This window comes from Quercus robur, chromosome 6, assembly GCF_932294415.1.
Source record: "Quercus robur chromosome 6, dhQueRobu3.1, whole genome shotgun sequence".
In the NCBI taxonomy this organism is placed as follows: domain Eukaryota; kingdom Viridiplantae; phylum Streptophyta; class Magnoliopsida; order Fagales; family Fagaceae; genus Quercus; species Quercus robur.
The window spans coordinates 53130511-53155114 of NC_065539.1; the positions used below are offsets into that span (position 1 = coordinate 53130511).

The 24604-nt window shown below is 36.4% G+C and overlaps 1 protein-coding gene across 3 annotated transcripts; it reads right to left on the reverse strand.

Annotated features, from left to right (window-relative positions):
• Positions 1–7475: 7475 nt before the first annotated feature.
• Positions 7476–14573, reverse strand: LOC126689478 (probable RNA helicase SDE3). Of its 3 annotated transcripts, none has more exons than XM_050384688.1 (6): positions 14343–14573; positions 14029–14117; positions 12737–13561; positions 12471–12641; positions 8645–10099; positions 7476–8082 (listed from the first exon to the last, which is right to left on the reverse strand). In XM_050384688.1, exons 3-6 carry the CDS (start codon positions 13508–13510, stop codon positions 7843–7845), a joined length of 2640 nt encoding a protein of 879 aa, XP_050240645.1. In that variant the 5' UTR covers positions 13511–13561; positions 14029–14117; positions 14343–14573; the 3' UTR covers positions 7476–7842. The 3 variants fall into 3 exon arrangements, with proteins under 3 accessions (XP_050240645.1, XP_050240644.1, XP_050240643.1); XM_050384687.1 differs by having other exon boundaries at positions 12737–13523; positions 14343–14572; XM_050384686.1 differs by lacking the exon at positions 14029–14117 and having other exon boundaries at positions 12737–13523.
• Between the last annotated feature and the right edge of the window lie 10031 nt (positions 14574–24604).

The window sequence follows — 24604 nt, forward strand, 5'->3', positions numbered from 1 at the left end:
TTAGACATGTACTTTGATATGAGTGTGTGCATAAATGTGTATTCTCACTTGTCAGAAAATTTCTACCCCTATATTGGCACTACTGGAATTTAACCATAATTCATTGTGTTGTAAAGCCCAAACAAAGAACAATATGTCAATATTCACAAACTTTGTTTTTCCTCCTTTCACAATTACAGCATATGCTAAAAAGTGCAGAATGCTTTAAGGCAAAGAGAGTGAAGCTCCATTCAGCAAAGAAGACTATATACGCTTAAATGACACATGCAAATCTCAACTAAATGCAGTCTTAATAGAACAATGTAACATGGATCCCGCTTCAACATTCAACTGCATGTGGATCATAGTTTCCTTGCATACAAAAATCAAGATATGTGTGAACCTAATTTTGAATATATATATATATATATATATATATATATATATATTCACACACCACTTCTTAAGTGAAGATATAAAACACTTCCAAAAAAAAACAAACAAACAAACAAACAAACAAACCAAACCAAACCAAACCAAAAAAGCACATGCCAGTTTCCTCATGTCCTTAGATGTTGAGCAAATTTAATTCTTCCAACCATAAGACCATTCATCTTCATCCTTATCAGGTTTATTAGGATATTTTGCTTGCAAAGATTCTTGACCTCATAAATAATGTAAAAAACATGGTGCCAGTTTTGCTACCTGCCTCTATTGCTAATGGTTCAGCAGTTGAACTATAACTACCAGGTCTAACCAGACAAGACAAAATTTGAAGAGCACTCAACTAGACCATATTCCAGGTGGAGAGATTCCTAACAATTCAAAGTGTATACCTACACACTGCATAAGCAACATTGATATAAACTTAGTTCGATAAATATACCTGTGTGTGTACAGAATAATTATATGGATCTGATAGAGATGCAATCTTTTAGAGGACACCTTTTTTATTATTATTATAATTCAATTGTTACTAAACTAGAAGACTCGTGTAGATGACACTGTTATCATTAGGTTTTGTTAATAGTAATGTGTGGGCTTATATCAGACTCAATTAATAAAAAATAACAGCTTACAATAGAAAAGAAATTACCTGTTGATGGTTTATAGTTTGTACATTTGGATGGAACTATAAAAAAGAATCTCTCCCAGAAAATTAATTTCTTATTGAAGGGCCTGTGTCAAACTGTTTAATGAAGCGGAAATTGAAGCGTATAACTCAAAACCATAGGGCATTTTCGGACTTCCATCCTTTAAACAAACAGAACTCTCCCGCCACTCAACTATATTTTTAACTGTTTACCAGGCACCAAAATTTTCCTTATACCACCAACAAAGAAAACCAAATCCTTCTCTCCAACATCACTCTACAGTCTCTCTAAAGACCCCCCATAACCCCCAACCATGACTCTGCAGCTCGTTGTTCTTGCTCTCGATCGGTGTCACCTCCATGCTCCTCCTCATCATGGCGGCCCCACCACCACCACCACTGCCACCGGCTTCAAGCTGCACTGACGAGCTTGTTCTGTTCTCACCATGCCTGCCCTACGTCTTGTCTCCGCCAAACACGGCCTCCGTCACTGCTGCGATGCCTTCTCCTCGGCTTTAAACTCTAACAATGGTGTCTGCCTCTGTCACCTTGTTCGGCAGCCTTCAATCCTCAGGTTTCCGGTCAATAACACTAGAGTCCTCTCTCTTTCTTCGGTTTGTTCCACTGGAGAAGACAACAACAGTTCCATAAAGATTGGATCTTTGGAGTCACTTTGCTCAGGCTCAAAAAGCCAAACCCAGTTCTTGGTTTCTTGAAGTTTTGAGCTTTTCTTGGTGAAACTTAGTTTCCATGGATTTTTTTGGGTATAACTAGGATAATGATACTCTGTTCATTTTCTCTTTGCTTTATCATTTTTTTTTTTCCGGGAAAGAAAATCAATGATTAGATAATGGACTAATCGAATTATACTTTCTCTCTTTTATTGAAACCGGGTCACCAGCATTGCCTCCCCTCCAGAGCACAACAATTTCCGGGCTTACAAATCCTTCTGGTTCGGGTAACTAAGCAGAGTAGTGTTTTACTCTTAGGCACTACTATTTTGATATTAACATTTTTCTTATTGAACTGTTATATTTGGATCACCAATTTTTCATTTCTTCAATGAATAATTTAATTCCTTTTTTTTCAAAAAAACAATTAGCAATATATTCAAGTATTAATCAGAATTTAGTTTTAAGAGTATATTATTTATGCTTAAAGTTTTCTAAGATATATAGTGTCAATTTATTGGAGAATAGAGTGAAAAACTTGTTTTCACAACACGGATTAAGTAAACTGTAGGGGCGTAGGCCATATATAGACTAGTGGCTAATTAATTGTCTTATATACTTAGTTAAAAATGTTAGGGAATTTATATATATATATATATATATATATATATATATATATATATATATAATAAAAAACTTCGAATAGAATGATTTAATATTAAATATAATCAATTTTTTAGTTAATAAACCTTTTTTTTTTTTTTTGAGGAACATAAAGTTTGTAGGGGTAAGGACCGCCCAAGATCATATATTGGGTATTGAGCTTTGTTCAAGGATATTGATAAGTCCGAGAATAAGCAAATAGTTATTAGAGATTTTCAGTTAAAGTCTCATAAGTGAGAAACGAATGGAAGGTAGTCCAAGGAGGAGCTCTTCCTCGGATATAATGAATGTAGCCCAAGTATGTATTCCAGCAACTAGGGTAACCCTCCAAGAAACTCAAGTGATAGGGATGTGTCTCATGAACGTGCAAAAATGAAGGGAACTCAAAAATATCTAAGAGAAAGCTACTATTACCGCATTAAATGCACTACAGCTATTTTTCTGGCCACATTTATGTGGAGAAGACCTCTGAACAATGCTGCATTGGCTAACGCAACTCACAAAAAGCCAAAGAGGGCGTTTGATGGGACGAGTACTCAAGTAAGGGCTCAGATGATCAACAAGGGTAAGATCAAGATGGCCCAAAGGGGGCTATATAATGTGAGAGACCCTCCATGAGAAGGGGATCGAAAAGGAGAGGGAAGAAACATTATAGTAATCTAGAACTAGACTTGTAGCAAAGCTTAGAGAATAATATTTAAGAATCAGTCTCCTCAGACTTGGTCAGGGACATTTTTCTTTAGTAAACTTCTATTATTTTCTCTCTTTGTCATCAAAATCTATTGGTATGTTATCTTTCTCTCTTTGTCATCAAAATATATTGGTTTGTTATCTGATTCACTAAAGCTCAATTTTTCAACCCATTCTCTACAAATTTATTGTTTAGGGCTTTTTTGGGCTTAAGTCCATATACCCGTTGGGCTAGAAGCTTAAATCAAGTCCTTACAAAGTTAATCAAACTAATTTGGAATATACATTTCCCTTCATGCATAATTATAGTATCACCAGTTTGCCATTAGTTCGAATGAATTTTTATTTTTTTATTTTTTAAATCTTAGGTGTTGTTTGGATGAGTGAGTTTTGAGTGATATGATTTTGTTTTCATCATCCAAAATTTGTGGGACCCACGGAAAATTTTTTGTTTGGACACCATCACTCATATTTGGTCATCCGGTTTTGGTGATCCTATCACTCAAAAAACTGAGTGATGAAGACCAAAAATGAAAACACATTTTCCTTATTTTCAAGACTCATCACCCATGACTCAGTGGCAGTTTCGTAATAAGTTGTCTCAGTGGGGCCCATTCAACCAGTGAATTGTCCCATCTATCTGACCGTTGGAGCTTGCTTCCCTGTTACTTTGCATTTGTCCGAAAATTTTTTCCTAAAAAATTTCCCTCTCCTCACTTCCCTCTTCTCACTTCCCTCTCATTTTCACTTCCATCCTCACATCCCAACGAGGTAGCTCCATGGCACCACAGTCCGTGTTCGAAGACTGAACGAGGCCTGAGAAGATCGTCCGTGTTTGAAGAACAACGCCTCATTGAAGCTCTGAACCAGGCCGGAATCTTCACCGGCGAGTGTAGCTCTCTGTCACCGTGTCCATATTTCTCTCTCCCTTTCCCAGGTGCGATATTATCTCCCAGTAGCTGCTGCAACACAGTGCAGCAGCTATTTGTTGCAGCCCCTACACTGGTGTTGCAGCAGCTAGTAGCTGCCACACCAGTACTAGCTGTTGACATTTTTTTTTTTTTTTTTTTTTTTTGGTTTTGTATGGGAGGTTTTAAAAATTTACTTGATAAAGGAAATTTCCTTGACTTTGCTTTGTACACCAAATTTATCACCATTTCTTTTTTCTTTTTTGTCGGTTGAATGAAACTTAGTGTCTAAATGCAATAAAATTTGTGTCCTATTTCCAAACTGGACTTGAACAATCAATGCAAAACGTCCCAATCTAGTACCATTGATTATAATTGAATACCTATGAATTAGTTCAAAGTTGGTGTACGTTTTTTACAACCTTTAGGGACTGTTTTCGTGATTTTCAGTGAATGATTTGCAGTGAGATTCTTGGGTTGTTTTTCTGGGTATTTTGGCCCTGTTTCTGGTGGTGTTCACAGTGGGTTTGCCGAGCCTTTGATGGTCAGTTTGATTTTTTTTTTTCCCCTGTAGTTTTGGGGTGGCTTTGCTTCAGTGTTTGGCTTGGTTTCAACACAGTTTCTTGAGGGCTTTAGTGGTATTTTTAGGAACTGTTGCAGCCCTTGCACTGGTGTGGAGAAGAGAGACAGAGAGAGAGAGAGAACTCGGGTAAGAGTTATGAACGTTCTGTACAGAGATTTTTAATTGATATTTGTGGGACCCAGTGAATTGACATAAAGGTGAGTGATGGAGTTTCAAAACTTACTTAGATATTTCACCCAAACAAGCCACAAATAGAGTTATCAGAAATTGGGGTATTTTTGAGTGATAGTGATGAGTGAGGAGTGATGAGTGATAAGTGATGAAAACTGAATGATGAGTGATGAGTGACCATTTTTTTAAAACCAAACAAGGCCTTAGTAACTCATGCAAGTATAAATCATAAATTAGTTTTTTTGAGTATATTATTCATGCTTAAATTGTTCCGACTTCTGAGATAGTGTCAGCTTATTAGAGAATAGTGGAGGCATTGGCACAGGCCATAGTGTCCATTTGCCTTATCCTTCTAGTTAAAATCATTAACATCATGATAGCCATGATAACTCTATATAAATTGATCAATCATCACACATTGTAACCATGGCAAAACTAACTTATCTTAAATCCCAATTGTAAAATGGATATTACTAGAAACTTTGGTCTTGTCTCTCAAGTTTTGAATCCCTTTATTGCAGGTCCTAATGGCTAATGATGTTAAATCTCCGCCACATCCAAGCTCGCCACAACAGAACTCATCACTAGAACCAACTAGAATTTCATCAGCCATAGCCACAAAACAACTTTGTTGCCCTAGCTTCTCATGTGGATGGTTTTCAGTAGTGTTTCTCCTGGTTATTTTCTTCGTTCAACAATACCCTCTCAATCTAGCAACATATCTTGCTATCCTATTCTTCCTTTTAAAGGCTTTAAATTGGGTAAGCCCTACAATATTTTAACAGCTTCATATATTCTGGGTTATCTGTGACACAAAGGAGGCTCATTTATTTCTACTTTTATTCAGTATTTCAATAAAAGGAACAAAAATCTATCACTTTTGTCACAAAAAATAAATAAATAAATAAAAGAAACAAAAAAAAAGGGACCACAGAGATATTGACCTCCCACATAATCATAGGAATAGGAGCCTCTCCATTTGAAATGGACTATATACGTTATAGACTATTAGATCCAGAAAATAAAATACTGAAATGAAATTCTCTTATCAACATCCTAATCTCTTTATTTTCATTGAAATGAAAAAGATTGTGTTCTATAATCATAGATCTTGATAATAATAGAATGTGTACTTCTCTTAACAATCCAAATGTGTTACCTTTTAAGGAATTTACACCTCCGTCTCCTTTTATTTTTAGGGGTTTGTAGATGTCTATACTCTATAATAACACAAAATAGGTCCGATCACGAACTAGGTTATGGTGTCTTAAGATTTTGACAAAAACCCTAGAAACTAGATAGAATATATTAGAGGTGCGATCCTTAGGAAACCCCATCTTTGGAAAATTGAAAAGGCTAATTATTGCTTCACATCAAACCATGCACATGCTCTTTCCTTAAAAATTCTTATCTTCAAATGTAACACCATATGTATGAAAACTCTAATTGAATAGTTTTGAGTAATCAATATAATGTATAAAAACACTACTTAACTCAAAAAAACTTAAACTTATAAGTTTGGACCCCAACTATGTTATGGTATATTTACCACTTACTCTTCTCATGTAGTATTATTTAATGTGAGACTATCATTACCCACTGCCTAACTAAGCCACTGCAAAATGCAAAATTTGGACATTATCTCCAATGTTCACATTAAAATAAATAAATAGAAACTACTAAAGCTGCTAGCTGAATTCACATCCTATAATCTTCTCAAAAAAAAAAAAAAAAAATTCACATCCTATTGTTTGCACATTTTGATGAAACTTAGGGATATATATATGTCAGAAAATTAATATTTCCTAGAAGGGCGCATATAACTTAAAACCAAAGGATATTTTTAGAATTCCATCCTTTTCTTTTGCAACTCTGTTTCTTTTCTCTTTGCTTTATGTTTATTTTCCTACCAAAAATTAAGAATGATTACATAATGGACTATTTTTCTTTTTATCTATATTGAAACAGGGTCAACGGCATCATTGCTTCCCCCCCGGAGCACAAAAATATATTCTGTTCTTAAAACTCTCTCTAGTTCCGGTAATCAGGCAGTGTGGTCTTTGCTATGACCAATTTGTCATTTCTTTGAATAATTTAGTTTTACTCTTCCTTTTTTTTTTTAAATAAAATATTTTAGCAACTCATGCAAGTATTAATCAGAAATTATTTTTTTCATAATGTTGAATCTGTTCTGAGATAGTGTCAACGTACTTATAAAGAAAATAAAGTGAAAAACTTGTTTTCACAAAGAAGAGTTAAGTGAACTGTAGGGGCATAAGCCATTTTTGGACAGTAGTCTTTGTTCCCTTATAAGGCAAGGAGCCTTGGTGGTTACTAGAAACACGGTTTAGTCTCTCAAGTTTTCAAATCCCTTTATTGCATTTCCTAATGCTGGCGCATCTCCACCACAAGTACCATAGAGATTATCCACAAAACGAAGCTCGCCCCCAGATTATGCTAATACGCCGCCACCCACACAACAGAATTCATCGCTAGAACCAGCTAGAATTTCATCAGCCACAACCACAAAACAACTTTGTAGTATCTACAGTTGGTTCGCACCCAGCATGGTGATTTTCTTTGTTCCTATCTCCATTCATCTATACTCATCATGCAACTTATACTTAGCTAAAGTGCTTCTTTGATATGAGTGTGTGCAAAAATGTGTATTCTCACTTATCGGAAAATTTCCACCCATCTCTTGATATAGCACGTAATTTAACCACAAACCATTGTGTTGTAATTCCCCAAACAAATAATATTCACAAACTATTTTTCTTTTTCCTTTCTCAATTACAGCTTGGTAAACGTCTGGAATGCTTTATGGCAAAGATTGTAAAGTTTCATTCACTATATAGACTTAAATGACATGCAAATCCCAACTAAATGCCGTCTTAATAGGACAATGTGACATGGATCCCGCTTCAACATTCAACTGCATGTGGATCATAGTTTCTTGGCATACAGAAAGCAAGATATATGTAACCGAAGTTTGATTGTATGATAGATATACCACTTCTTCTGTGAAGACATAAATAACAAAAGCACATGCCAGTTTCCTCATGTCCCTAGATGTCAAGAAAATTAATCCTTCCAACCATCAGACCATTCATCTTCATCCTTATTAGGTTTAGGATATTCTTCTTGCCAAGACTCTTGATCGCATTCAACTTCTTTAGAGGGTAGAGGGTTTTCTTCATCATTGTTCAAGTAATTTTCCTGTGTGGGATCCTCATCAACAAACTCCTCCTTTTCGGGGAGAGTACAACCCTGATATGAGTTGTTGTCTGCACAATGCCATAAAAGCATGTTCCAGTGGGGGTCCTGAAAAAAATGCAAAAACCTGGGTGTTAGCAATGTAAAAAACTATATCCTGAATTTGTTGGCATGTAAGCTCAATCAATTTGATTACTTAATGAGAAAAAAATCACAAGACAGGTAAGTTTAACACATCAGATTTTGGTCTTAATCATATCTGAATTGTTTGACACGTTCATGAATACCCTTTTTTTACCTAACAAAAGAAACCCTGATTTCTCCATGCTTCTGCAAAGGGGAAAAAGCATTTATCCTTTTTATGTTTAATCAACAAGAAGAGTAATATCCTATCAAAAAAACCAAGAAGAGTAATATCTAAAAGAGTCATTTCCAAACTCATTGGTAGGAAGTGCTGCAAATATGAAATAACAGAGCAGTAGCATAAGCAGCACATTCAGAACATGCAAAGAGCATAATAGCATAATTAATTTTATTCACAAGAATAAGAGTAATCTTTTAAAAAATGTGTATCTTATTACCATCAGGTTTTGTTCATAGTAATGTGTGGGTTTTCTTATAGTTACCTAAATTAATCACAAATAATAGCTTGCAATAGAAAAGGCATTACCTTGTTGATGATGTGTGGATTCCCAATTATGACCAACAAGGATATGGCACGGGTTACAGCCACATTAAACCTTCTTGGATTGCTCAAAAATCCCAAACAATACGTTCGGTCAAATTCATTGTGTTTGATTGTTGAACGGACAGTAGATATAATAATTACTTTCTTCTCTTGACCTTGAAATTGTTCAACACTTCCAACCTTGATATCTGTCATATCCAAACTTTCAAGGGTGTTCTTGAGTTTTAGCACTTGCTGCCGATAAGGTGTTATCACCCCAATATCTTCCTCACTCAGATTTCCAGTAGCATTCAGTCGCCTGATGACCTCTACTACCTTGCTTGCCTCGATTCGGTTAAACCATGATGGATTATTTCCTTCCCTCTCATCACAACCTTGGATACCAAAGAAAAGAACAGGGAAATCCCTGTTAGGAAGGAGATTCACCCCATCCAAGAAGGCACTTTCGTCATCTTTACATGCAATTAATTCGCTATTATAGAACAGCATTGAAGGGAGATAAAGAATTTCTGGGTGACACCTGTAGTTCCGCACCAATTTTATAACATAATTTTCCTCCCCATTATAGTAAATGTCAGATTCAGACAATCTTTCCAAGTACGATTTCCCCAATCCGTAAGTTTCTGCCTCTTTAGAGTATATTACTGGACCTAACTGCATGGGGTCTCCAGCAAGAACAACAACTGTCTTTCTTTGACAAAGACTGGCTATAGGAATCATGGTTTCTGGCTCTGAAGCTTGGCCAGCCTCATCCAAGAAAATATGAGAGAAGTGGCCTTGCTTGACATCTTCTGCATAAAGAAGAGAGGCACTCATATAAGTCGATATGACGATCCTATATCGCATGAGGGCATTCGGTGGAGGACACTTGAAGATATGCTCATCAAAGAAGCAAAAGCGGATAATATTAGGTGTTACATCCTCATAGGTACGGGTAGGTGCATTGAGCCTGAATATTTCATTATCGTGAACCTTTACAGCCTTTTCACTGAGGAGCTTCTCTAGAATGTGGTCTGCTGCACTATTTGAAGGGGCACACACAAGAATCCGAGCATTCTTTCGAGTTGTGTAGAGCTGGAGGATTGCTTCCACTAAAGTCATAGTCTTACCAGTACCCGGAGGCCCATGAATCACATAAGGCGGTGCTCCTTTACAGCCAAGGATCATCTCAACTGCACACATCTGCTCAGGATTAAGATGACATGATATAGGCACCAGTGGAGTGGTTTCAATCAGCCTCATGTTAGGGGCCTCAGATGGAAATAGGAACTCTATCTCTAACCTTGCTGCAGCTTCAATGGCTTGATATAACCTTCTCATGTTGACTCGATTATATTTGAACCGTATATTATAGAGATTCCCATCTCTATGCCACAAGTGAAAGTCTTTAGCAAACTTCAGGTGAACTTCATCAGCTTCAACACGGTGGATATAACCCTATAAAAAACCACATTCAATTTTGGGAAAACTGCTCTGGGATTCTAAATATTCAACTAATAGTGAAAAGACTCAATATTTTCTTTTTAATGAGTAAATACTTTATTAGAAATATAGAAGCCTAAATACACAGATGTGTACAGGATTCTTTGAAGAATTATAATCTGAAATTTAAACAATAAAAACTCAATATTTTCTTTTTAATGAGTAAATACTTTATTAGAAATATAGAAGCCTAAATACACAGATGTGTACAGGATTCTTTGCAGAATTATAATCTGAAATTTTAACAATAAAAATAAAAATCAAGAAAAAATGAGATAGGATAGTGCCTAAAGTTGACATCCAGTCATAGAACAACCTCAAAAATCTAAAGGGATATGGGATAATGTTATACACCATCAACTGCTTGACCTGTTCTCTCCAAATGGACCACCTAGACAATGTGGAATAGCATTCCAAATGTTACCATTTTTTTATGAACAAGTTTTGTTTTCCAAGAAGCAAGCAAGTCAAACTCAAAAGCCTCTTCTTCACCACCTGTTGAAAGCCGGGACTGGAATAGAGAACACTAGTGATCACATATCTATTGTCATCCAACAGCGGAGCAGAAGAAGACCAACCAATTCACAAGAATATTCACACATACAATCAGTCCACCACGATTAGTCTCCTCTTAATATGGTTATTGCTATCAAATTTCCACCAAAAAAACGCCCTTTCCCATATGAATTTTGTACCACATGCTCCTCTAAGGGAAATTGCTATTAATTTTCCTTCTAAAGGCTATATAAAAACGAATGAACCTAATATTTTTCATTACACACCATACCGCCATCTCCAAAAAAAAAAAAAAAAAAAAAGCGCAACAAACTTCAAGTTTCAATTCGGGATGAATGCACAAAGTAGGATTCCAATAACAAATACTGCCCTCTTCCAATCTTCCCCTATAGGCAGCAAAAGTGTTCTTATAAACAGCTAAAAGAAACAACTCTAGAAACAAGTCCTTCAAAGCCTTATCCTCACCACATTTTTTTTTGATAGGTAATAAAGATTATATTCAAAAACACTACCTTATGCAGAAAAACATAAGGCAAAGAGAAAAATACTAGGCGTGGAAAAATCATCTACTAGGCATGGAAAAAGATCCTATCTGCTCATCCCATGAGATCCTCCAACCTCTATATACTCCAAGCCGCCACTAACAAAGCTTTTATAAAAACTTAATTATCTAACCCTCAACCCACCTTTACTAGTAGAATAGACAAAACTACTTATAGCTTTCACTCAAAAGGCACTTCCTCCTTCCATGAGAATGGGTTTAGTGTATGGTCATGAGTTCAAAACCCACTAGATGCATTTGCAACTTATCAATAAAAAAAATTAACAAATTAAAAAAATAATGATGAGGATGACGATGATGAAAGAGAACATGAAAACCACCATATTCAGAGGAAATGACTTAGTGAGTCCAAAGCAATTACAACTCTAAATGGCCAAAACATTTCAAGAAGTGTTACTGAAAAGTGACATTTGTTCAATTGCTTAGCCATATCTTTCAAACTACCAAGCATATTGTGGTGAAACTTGTTCCATTAGAAACTAAACATCCAAGTTCAAATGAGCACAATAATAAATAATAAATTACAAGGAAAAAAAAAAAAAATATATATATATATATATATACACATATAAAGGCTCCAATTATTTCGTTGTAAAACCATGTTCTGAAGTTTGGTGCAACTAAAAATTGCTAATGAATAGAAAACATTTTAATGGTCAATGGAAATTTTAACTAAATCGGTGATAAATAGTCTACACTTTGTAAAAGCGTAAATCATTTTTGGAGCAAGCTTGTAAAAGTATAAATGCTCTAAACTTTATAAAAAGTTTTATATTGAAACAAATGGAGCCTAAACGTAATAGTGATTAACATACACAAGGCACTTTTCAACTATGCACAAACACATGTCTATTTGACATAGATGAAATACATAAGTCAAATGAGAACAACTCATGTTGGACCATTATCTGCCAAACAGGAAAACATCAAAGGAGGCAAGAATCCTTCAATTTGTTCTATAGCCATTAATCAAAATCAATGGATGGTTGAGAGTATGATGATGATATTTTCTTTTTAATAAGTAAATGAAATTCCCTAAAACATCCAAGAGATCCCAGTAGAACATCACCTATATCTTCTTATCTGAACAATGCATCTGACACAAATAATTTGCCCATCTTTTTAATCAAAATCAAAAAGTTCAGTAGTTCCGGAAACACCTCAAATTTTGTAGCAACTAGTATCACACATAATTATAGCTAGAAGTTGCTGATACATTCAAACCATTGAAGACAAACAGACACGAACCTGATATGAAGTAGTCCCATTTTCATCTTCAGAGGCAAGCCTGGCAAAAATATCATCTCCTTGGACAAGTGAAGGCCTTCTCTCGGCAAGACCTGGAACCACAAGGGACAAAAAATGAGCTCCCCTCTTCCTCATAGTTACACATTCCATGTCATGACCCCTCATGTCTTCCTGAAGTAAACAACATGCCAATTTTAGAACAAAATCAAAAAAGGACTCTCATTTAATCATCATTATTGTTCTTTACTGTGCAAATAAAAAGTTACCTCCAATTGTATTTCTTCCATGATTACTAAATTCCTGAAGAAGGCAGTATAATTTTCAATTGAAAGGCCTTCTTCAACAGCATTAGGGATCTGCTTTTTCTCAAGCAATTCCCTGACTTCCCTTGGAATGTCATATCGAGGAAGTCTGTTCTTGAAAACTTTGTCCGTTTTCTTCGGAGGACGTACACCCATAACAAATGTACCATCGGTCACAACTTGCTTCTTTCTTCTGTCCCTTGAATAAGGCCTTCTAGAAGCCAAAGACTGTGATATGTTATCATCACACATAAGGAACACCACTCGTTCTATCCTTGTACTCTCAACATCAAAATACATAACTGAAGTGTGCAAACCAATTGCCTTTGGTTTGCAAGAGATCCATACAGTCAAGGTCTCTCTTGGCTGAATCATCCTGTCCTCCAAGGTGAAAAAGTCTACATAGCCTCTGCTAGTTTCATTTCCTGATGGCGGCTTCATCAGAGAAAGTTTGAACGAATTCTCAGGAGTTGAGGCAAAAATTGAAACAGACCAGAGATTCACTGGTTCACTAGTAGTATTCTTGATGGTAATCGACTCTGCAGCGGTTTCTCCTACAACTATTGATTGCGGGTTTCCCCCTGACATAGGAAACGGGACAGAAATAACAACAGGACCCTCTTGATCTGGGTTGTAACTACACACAGATTGATCGTCCCCAAAATCAAGAAACCCAATTTCTCCTTTGTCTCCAACAGTAGAGAATTCCTCATCCCACTTACCACCAAAGTCACCCATCACCAAGTAGAGACTAAAATAAACAAACTGTCAGTTTCAATAATTACAAACCTACAAGAAAGGAAACAACCCCATAAACAAAAAGTGCCCAATTTTTATTTGAATAAAAATAAAAAATTACATACAATGCTACTATAAACCCCCCAATTACTTAAGCTACATTGAAAGTATAAAAAAACAATCAAAATTCAGAAAGATCAAGGATAACATAAAAGATCTCAAATACCTAATAAACTCAAAATCAGAAGCACCATAACCTAAAGAGAATCAAGTAGTACTAGATTGCAATAAAGCATACTAATGATAGGTAGAGCCACAAAGAGAGTAAAACAAACAGTCATCATTCTGATTGGCATTCCTTACTTTAAGGTTCAATGAACCAAACATCAATGCCCAAATCCCATATAAGAATCAAAACCCCCCACAATAACGTTGTCCACAATAAAAGCACAGACAGACATATTAGAAACTGTATGGAAAACAAAAGGCAAATGCAGACTATGGTTAAGGAGACAAACCGTGGAAGAATCAAAGAGAGACGCCTTTGATGACAGAGACAAAGACAAAGAGAACCCAACTTTGATCAAAGCTCAGCCTCTTCAATAACCTATGACAAAGCAAAAAGTGCTCTCTCAATGCAAATTAGTAGTGAAAAATGCAATGACCCTTTTACTTTAGTAACCAGAAGAACCCCAAAACAGAAACAAAATCATATAACCTTCTTGTAGAAGTATTTTGATGTGACTTTCATTATATTCCAAAAAAAAAAAAAATTGTAACAAAAAAAAGGTAAAGATATAAACTTGATGGCATTGGCTTATTATTTTCGTACCTTTGGGTGAAAAATACAGTATCTTGGCAAAGCATTCACAAGAAGGGTATGATTGGGTAATCAAAATGGAACCCAGTTTACCCATTTATCATTAAAAGGTGAAAACTGAAAAGTGAAACTGCTCTCTCTGTAGGGAAGTGTGTGTAAGCCTGGTCTGTACTGAAAACTGAAAAGTGAGATTGCTCTGTTCTGTAGAGGGAATGAGAGTCCCATTGTTTTTAGGAGGTGGGTCTATTGTTAAAAGGATTTGATTGGTGGAGCTTAGAAGTGAAAGCGTCTTTATTGTTGGAGCCTTGGACTTTGAAGACCCATCTTCAATTAATTATAATTTAATTAATTGAAGGCATTGATGGGTCTTCAATTAATTAAATTGGCCTATTGGAAGTGCATCCCTTAATATTTTTATTTTTTAGTTTTTAGAAAATATTTTTAGTTTTTACTGCCATCTATTCACGTTTTTTTTTTTTTTTTTTTTTTTTACATGATAAACCTGCATGAGTTTGTCACTTTTGTGGAAAGACTGGACACATACGTCCAAATTGCTACAAGCTGCAAGCTGCAAAGAGAGCAAACAAACCAAAAGTACATGTGCCTCAAGCACTTGATCCTTTGGTACTTATTGGTGATTTGGTAAAGGCTTTAAACCTTTATTCCAATCTTGGAGTTGGTAATCATTTTCAAGTGAATAAAAACTCCAATGCTCGTGGTGCATCTAAAAAGTTTTGGATGCAAAAGACTCGACCTAACTGAGTCTTTCTGACATGGTCCTTGTGCTTCATTGCTCTATCCTTTGTGACCATTGTTCTTTAGTTTTGTTTTGTTTTGGTTTTTTTTTTTTTTTTTTTTTTTTTTTTTTTTTTTTTTTGTCTCTAGGATTTGCATAGCATAACATTCATGCATTTCATTCTAGGTGTTTTTTTTTAATTAAAAAAAAAAAAAAAAAAAAAAAAGTGCATTTTGTTTTGCACTATTCTTCTTGGTTTTTGAGAACAAGGTTGGTCAATTTGTTTTCACATAACATGTTTTTTGTACCTTATTTAGCTTTGATGAGCTTATTTATTGCACTCTACTAGTTGAAGATTTGTAATACATGTTGTGTGGGAAAGATGTGTATGGTTTTTGATTACTATATCTTAATCTTGAAGTCACATGTTTTTAAATGTTGGACTTGAACTTTTAGAGAAAGGCATAAATAACCATCTCATCACTGTTCACTAGCCAATCATGAACACCTTAGTGCATATCATAAGATTTTGTGCTCGAGAAAGTGTAGCACATGCACAAAAAGAACATAAGGTGAAATCTTGGTAAAAGTGTTTAATTCTTAAAATCTAATTGGTGTGTACTATTAGGCTTGATGCCAAACTCACATAACTTAAAATTGGAATGTATATTATGAGGCATAAATACAAGAAACTTACATGATTGCAAGCTTATGATCTAGGAGATGTGGGAGTTATATGATGTAACTCTTTAGGTGATAGTCTCTTTTAAATTCTTTGTGATGAATTTTGTAGACTTTGTGATTGATTGCTATTCACATATCACCTCACATGTATCTCAAGTTTTTACTAGTCGTACACACTACACGAGTTACTCTTTGCTAAACATTGTACATGTTATTGTGTGTGTTTATGGTCTGACCAACCAAGTTTTTGCAATTACCTTCAATTATGTGCAAACAAAATTTGTTGCTTGAAAATTTGTGGAGAACGCAAAATTTTGTTTTTGGGAATTTTGGGCTTAAAATTCTTGTTGGAAAATTATATCATTTCATACTCATGCATTTTTGTCCTTAAATTTTAATGCTTTGAGTTAAATCAACTTGTTTTTCAAAAATTGTGTTTTTCCTCAAAAATATGGTGAGCCTCTACCTGATTCGATCGATCCATTCTGTTTTTCGACCAATCGAAATTTTTAAAATTTTTTTAAAATTTGAGAGAGGGAGTCTCTGTCTGTTTTGACCGGTCGAGGCTGATTTTCGACCGATCGAAACTCGTGAATCAGTTTTTTCAAAAAGGCAGAATTGGACTTTTTCAAACTTACTTTTCAAATAGTTCTTTTCTTTTATCTCTCTCTCCGCGTTGGCTCTTGGCTCCACCATTCAATTTTTGTCGTTTTCCTTCAAGATTTTTGTAAGGTTTTTGTCCTTAGAAGCCAGTAAGTCCCTTTTGCCCTTCTTTTTCAAGTTTATTTCTTATTTTCATGCATTTTTCATGCATTATCATTGGTATTTTCGGCATCTTCAAACTTTTTGGGGTTTTTGATGATTCAAGCCTATTCTTGTGTAATTGATCAATGGGTTTTTGTGCCATGATGTTATATTGATGTTCCCTGTAGTTTAATTTGATCAATTTTGTGGTTTTTGAAAAATTGAAAATTCTAAGGTTTTGAATTTGATCCGAATTGGGGATTTTGTCAAATTGGCTTAAATTGATGAAATTGGCTTATCCAATTGATGTATTTGGTCATTATTTTTGTTATTATATCATGTGTAATGATCAATTCGTCAATATTTTTCAAATTAATCAAGTGGTTTTCCAAATTTTGGGGTTTTTGTGTTAAAAACCCTAATGTTCAAGCCAATTTTGTAATTTGAACCTTTTGGACTTAATTCACTGCATTAGAACATGCATCATGACATTTAAACTTGTTCATGCATCATATAGATTTTGTTTTTATATTTTGTTTTTATGCTAACTTGCAGTCTGCCCTTGGTTTTGGTTTGTGGTTTTTTTTTTGTTCTTTCGCTCTGTGTTTTGATCCTTATCTTAGCACCATGCCTAAGAAAACTAGAGCTCATAGGACCACTTCCACTTCATCTGAGTCTCCACCTAGAGTTGAGCTGTTTAAGAATGATAAGTGTAGAGAAGCCTATGACACCTTAAACTGTAAGCGTAAGATCTGGTCTGAGCGAGCTGTTGTGTTAGATGCGCTTGATCCAGCCATTAGGGCCAATTTTGAGTCTAGGGGTTGGTTGCCTCTCGTAGAGATAGATCATCCACCCCCGACCGCCCTGATTAAAGAGTTCTACTCGAACCTCTCTTGCCACATCTATGATTCCAACACCCTAGTTAGGAGTTGGATACGAGGTGTAGAGTTCACCATTACCCCTCAAGTAGTGGCTGAGGCTCTTGGGGTGCCGGTTGTTCGGGATGCTGACTATTCCTATGATGAGTCACCCTCTTTAGACGTTGTCACGTCTTACATCACTGGGTCATCTATCCAGTGGGGTTCTGATTCTCGGATCACGTCCGCTGAGCTTATCGAGACTGCCTATCTCTTCTTTAGGATTGCGTGTCATTCCTTGTGGCCTATTTCTCACTTCCACACCATCCCTTTAGAGCGATGTGTGTTTTTGTACGCCTTTGCTTCTGGAGTGTCCATCAGTTTTCCTCACTTGTTCCTTCGTTCTTTGAACGAGGTTCATAGGAGTTCTGCAGTAGGGCATGCGCTGATTCATCCTATTTTCATTCATAGGATTCTGCTCTACTTAGGTCTAGATGGTTTTCTGTCGGGTGAGCATGTTCATGTGATAGCTTTCATAGGTGCCACATTTCTTCGTCAGAGGGCTGCTCAGTTGAGAGTTGCTCCTCCTCGTCCTAGAGGTGCGTCATCTAGTAGTGTTCCCCCTCCTCCCTCCTCTACAAGTACAACTGCTGTTAAGACTTCAGGTGCTGCTGCTAATGCTGATGCTGCTGTTCCTCCACCGACTGCTTCGGATGATTCAGACATTCGTCGCACGTTGGATCATGTCTTGACCGTTCAGGCGGCTCAAGGACATATTTTGGTGGACGTACTTGATGAGATCCGTGCTTTGCGTGTGGAGTTGGCGCAGTTTAGACCACCTCCCTTTTGATGATGGATATCTTGTTTGCCCTTTGGCATTCCGTCACAAAAAGGGGGAGTATTTGTAGGTTTTTTGTTTTCAGGGGGAGATTTATTTGTTTTTGGTTGGAGCTTGTGGAGTTTTAGATTGTATCTAGGTGCTTCACTGTGTACTTAACATTTTTAGCTCTTACCTTGTTTTTGATGGGATATTCATGTTAGGGGGAGTTTTATGTTTTTGTTGGTACTTTATTTGTTTCTTGTTTCAAACTGCTTATTGACTTATATTTATGAGTTATTCATTGATATATGTCTTTATTTGTGTGTTGTTTGAAATCAAGAAGTTATTTTGTTTACTTGTAATATTTCCACACATGCGGTTATGCATTTTGTTTAGTGTTTCAGGAAATATACAGGTTGATTCAATTGAGCTGCTGTCTACACTTGCAACTGATAGATAGTAGTTAGGATTGAATTTGGTTTATGAGCATTATTTTGTAAAAGGCTTTTCATTTTGTAAACTTTGAGCTTCTAAGTTGCGTTTTGTCACGGATTGCCAAATGGGGAGTTTGTTAGGTTTTAAAGTTTAGGATTTTATGTATTTAGAATTCTGATTTGTATTGTTGGCAAACCATGATCAAAACAATGTGTTTAGAAGTGTTTAAAACTAGCTCAAAGTTGTATGTCAATGTAAAGTTGGAATCGAGTTTAAAGCAGGAAGCACTGTGGCTTTCAGCCTGGCTCGATCGATCGAAGCTTAAGCTCGACCGATCGAAGCTCAAGCTCGACCGATCGAAGCTCGGGCAAAATGCTTTTCTGCAAATTCGTCCAACTCAGCCCTAGTTGTTTTAAAACGTTTTTAGGGTTTCTTATTTGTCCTAAGTATAAAAGGCAAACCCTAACCACGTTTTAGTGTTGCTCATATTGCGGTTTATGTAAATCTCTTGTGAGATCTAGAGGAATTTTCCTTTACACAAAATTAGGGTTTTCAAGGAGGAGATATTTTCTACACCTTGATGATCAATTCAGTTGCTGCCATTGAAGCTTAAAGACTACACAAGCGGGTGTGCTTGTAACTGGTGGGAATCCAAGAAAGAAGGAGTCCGTAGATTCGGAGCTTGCACGTGGTCGTGTCAGTAAGTTCTACTGGTTGGTAGCATTAGGAAGTCAAGCGGGGGTGCTTGTAAGTCCTTTTGTATGAACTTCGATTCTTTCAAGATAGTGGATTCAGGTTTACCTTGAGGATAGCTAGGTCAAATCCTCCCCAGGTTTTTATCGGTTTGGTTTCCTGGGTGATCATATCTTGTGTTATTTATTTTCCGCTGCTTTGCATGATTTGATCTTTATTATTGTGATAACCTAGAGTTGTTTAATTGGACTAAGTAACAACTTGGCTAATTACCTAGGTTTAATAAATTGTTTAAAGGGTCTAAAAACGATCAACAATAACTAAAAATAACTAAAAAAACACAAACCCCCATAATTTGATTAATATTTTTCCTACATCAACTTAGTCTCCTCGAAGAACAAACACAATAAAAACCTATGTGTCTGTGTCATACACGTGCCAGACATGGACATGCTTGGGACATGATTACATGAGTGTCAATTTATCGATAAAGCATGAAAGCCCTCCATGATCTTCTCTCTCTCTTTGGGGTGCATCTTCTCTCATATTTTAAGTCTGGTATAATCTTTATTTGGGTGGTCCTCATATTAGACCAATATCATTTGTTCTGATTTCTTTTTTTCCCCCCCAAATATATATATAAATATATATATATATATATATATATATAGAAATGTGTAATATTTAAGAGTTCCTTTGTTTAATGTTCTCTTTCTCATGACTGACACTTAATTGCATTTTTCTAATTACTGTTTTGGTTAATTGTTTGTAGTTTATTTGCACTCTAAACATCAATTTTTAGGCATCAATGTACTTTTTTGCTATCTATTATTGCTTTAAAATTTATATTAGATATGTTTTCAAGAAATTTTTATGGTTATTACTCATTTTTAAAAACCTAGAACAAACATAAAATATGCCTAAAAGTACATTTATTTATTAATTTTTATGTTCTTCCCAAGTCATGTCCTAAATTTACAATAACTGTCATGTGACTGTGCTTTTTACCTGGTTTCCTATCTGTGTCCATGCTTTTTAGGTCTCCAAAAACCATATTAGCACTAAGTCCCCAATGCAAAGTCCAAACCCATATTACCAAATAGTGCATTTTAACACATACCAATCCCTACTAAACTGGATCCCAAATCTCTGATGTTGCATCCTTAACTATCATATAGATTTAACTACTCATAAAAGAAAATGGCCCTCATCCTCCCAGTTTAGATTTCAATCCACCATTTGGGATATTCTTTTTGGGTATTCTACATTTCTACTGTTGCTTTAATACCATCATATTTAGTCTATCATGAGTTAGTATGGCCTGAAATGCTTAACACTAAAAATGAAGCAAAATCATGCTCATTTACACATTAAGCTTTCTTTATCTTTTTCTTTTTTTGATGAGTAACATAACTTTATTGGTGAAAATTAGCCCAAGTACACAAGGGGTATACTATGGGTACAAACACAATCAATCTCTCAAGTTATAATGATCAAACAGATCCAATAAAGAAGTAAATAGAAAATGATTCCAAAGCTAGAATCCAATCAAACAAAGATTGAAAGAAAAATAACTTAAGATCAAGAATAGACCATTCACAATCCTCGAAACTTCTAGATTCCTTTCCCTCCAAAGACACCACATCAAACAATGTGGCACTACCTTCCAAATGACTATGTTCCGATGATGACCAAACTGGCCCTGCCAGAAAGCTAACATATCCTAAACCCCTCCTCAGCATAACGCTGTCAAGTGTGAACACCAAACAGACCCAATACCATAGTCCACAACTCCTTAGCTATAGGGCAATGAAGAAATGGACCAACAAATAACAACTTATAGTCATTCATTCTACTACAATCTTAATAAGTAAATGAATCAACAAATGCCTTCGGCATTTTGATACAAGCAATATCTCATGCTCTAAATCATAAATATCCTGATCTCTCCAAGGATAAAAAATAAAAAAAAAATACTACAAGATATCACAGTATTTTCATTGGTAAGTTAAGCACAGAATCAATCAGTTTTGAACTCACGTTCTCCTTCCATCCATTCATTCTTGTGGGAAGAGGAAATACAATTTGAGCCAAATCTCATTGGCAAGATATAATAGTTGATAATACAATGAATTCATTCTTGGCTCAGAATTACACTTGCACAATTTCTTTCCATAGAATAATTCCCATTCATATATACAAGCCCCAGTTCACCAATCAAAAGCATACAAAACTATCCACTTCCTATAAATTGCACAATTTAACTTAAATTTTTATTTATTTATTTTTATTATGGGTATCCAAGCAAAATACCACACGAGACATAATAAAAGAAAAGAGTTAAACTCGTTAGACCTAACCTTCTTCACTGACCTTGTCGACTGTCGCTGCTATCAATGATTTACTACACAAACCCAAAGCTACTTTAACTTTAATAGGTAGTCATGCATGGCACACATAAGTTGAGCATGTTTGCTTATCATGTGTATGGAACGAACCTGAGAACACAGACCAGCAAGAAGTAAATGGAGCTGCAGAACATTGTCATCTGCATTCTTCACAAATAGAAAAAAGAGGAAGTGGGTGTGAGAATGTTATCAACTTTACTAGTGTTTACGGGTAGGTAGAGTCTGGAGTGTGAACTATATATAGTATATATACTAAAGTTACTTTAAGGAAGTTAAGGCATTCTCATCAGTTTCATGATTTCATGCCGTAGGGGCCGGATAAACTACAAAAATTAAATGTCTTTTTTTTTTTTTTTTTTTTTTTTTGTTAGAAATACAGAATAATTGTATTGTATTTCATGAATAATAGAATATACATAAGTGTTTTTATATAGGAGGCAGAGTGTGCAGTACAAGTAAGTGTGCTATACAAGTAAACAAGGTGGGCCTAAAGCCCACATACCCTAATACATGTTAACAGCCCCCCTCAAACTCAAGGTGGATGTGAGACCAACTTGAGGTTATCAACCAAAGTGCGAAGACGTCCCTTAGGATGTGACTTGGTGAAGATATCTGCAAGTTGATCTTTAGAAGAAACTGAGATCAGCTTGAGAGCACCATGGACAAGATGATAACGGATAAAATGACAATCGATCTCAATGTGTTTAGTCCGTTCATGGAAAACATCATTGTGAGCAATATGAATGGCACTCTGGTTGTCACAATAAAGAGGAGTAGCAGAGGATGTGGATACACCTAAGTCTTTGAGAAGCCACCGTAGCCAAAGGAGCTCAGATGTGGTATCAGCAAGGGCACGATATTCTGCTTCAGTACTGGAGCGGGCCACATGAGTTTGTTTCTTGCTTCGCCAAGAAATCAGAGAAGAACCAAAAAGAAAGCAATAACCAGTGGTGGACCTGCGATCAGTGGGATCTCCTGCCCAATCAGCATCAGAAAATGCACGGAGAACAAGAGGAGACTGAGCAGAGTAGAAAAGACCATGGAAGAGAGTGCCCTTTAGGTATCGAAGAATATGCAGAACAACAGCATAGTGAGTCGATCGTGGAGCAGATAGATATTGACTCACCTGATGAACAGCATAGGAAATGTCTGGACGAGTGACAATGAGATAAACTAGGCTGCCAACCAAGCGTCTGTAAAGAGAGGGATTAGCCAACGGTTTCCCCCCTGACGGAGTCAGATGCGTATTAAGCTCAACTGGAGTGTCAACAGTCTTGCTATCAGTGAGTCCAGCTCGAGACAAGAGTTCAGAGGCATACTTGGCTTGAGTAACATAAAGTCCATCTGTAGAATGAGTGATTTCAAGACCCAAGAAGTAGCTGAGATGGCCAAGATCTTTCATCTCAAACTGCTGACTGAGAAAATCCTTGAGTTCTTGAATGCCACTGAGGTCATCACCAGTTATGATCATATCATCCATATACAGGAGAAGTAAAATAGTGCCTTTATCAGTGCGACGAAGAAATAATGCAGAATCATAATGATTGGCCATGTAACCTAAGCAAGAGATGGTAGAACTGAATTTGGCAAACCAAGCTCGTGGAGCTTGTTTAAGGCCATAAAGAGCACGTCGAAGGTAACAAACCTTATTTGATTCAACAGAGAGACCAGGAGGAGGTTGCATATAAACTTCTTCACTTAAATCCCCATTAAGGAATGCATTTTTGACATCCATCTAAAAAAGGTCCCATTTTCTGGCAGCAGCAACAGCTAAGAGAGCTCGAACAGATGAGATACGAGCAACTGGAGCAAAGGTCTACTCATAATCAATCCCATACTCCTGTGCAAAACCTTTTGCAACAAGACGAGTTTTGTAGCGCTCAATGGACCCATCAGAGCGAGTCTTAATCTTGTAGATCCACTTACAACCAACCACAGATTTCTCAGGGGGGAGATTCACCAAATCCCAAGTATGGTTTTTAGATAATGCATCAAATTCCTCTTTCATTGCAATCTGCCATAAAGGGTCAGTGGAAGCCTCACGATAGGTGTGAGGCTCATGCAGTATAGCAAGGGTAGTGTAACAATGATAATCAAGTAAATGTGTAGGAATGGATCTTACCCGAGTTGAGTGACGAGATGGAATGTCTTGTGCAAGATCTTCAGGCAGAGCAGGAGCAAGAGACCTAAGCTCAGGGTTGGGTAGCTCGTCTTCAACCTGTGCATCTTCCACCTGTTCATTAAAGGGTGAACTAGGAAAGGGATCAAAGGTATCTGGTGGTTGGACAGAGAAGTCTATAGGCGGATCAGGAACAGTTACAGAAGGAATATATGCCTCATCTGGAAAAAGATCTAAAACAGAGGAGGAAGATAGGGAGGCACGAAAGTGAGAGAGCTCGACAAAGGAGCGATGTTCCCAAAAGACAACATTGCGAGAGATACGAAGACGATGAGAGACAGGATCATAACACCGATACCCCTTTTGAGTTTCGCCATAGCCAAGAAAACAACAAAGCCTTGACCGAGGCTCAAGTTTGTTATGCTCATGTGGCTGAAGAAGAACGAAACAAGCAGAACCGAAGGAGCGAAGGTGGTGATAGTCTGGAGGTGACCCAAAAAGGCGCTCATATGGAGTTTGATTTTGAATAACAGGACTTGGAATGCGATTAATAGCATGAACAGCATGAAGGGCAGCTTCACCCCAAAAAGGAGCAGGAACTTTGGTAGAGAGAAGAAAAGCACGAACAGTGTCAAGAATATGACGAAGTTTTCGTTCAGCTCTACCATTTTGCTGAGAGGTACCTGGACAAGTTAGCTGATGAACAGTGCCATAGGAATGCAAAACAGCTTGGAAAGCATATTGAGTGTACTCAAGAGCATTATCAGATTGAAAAATT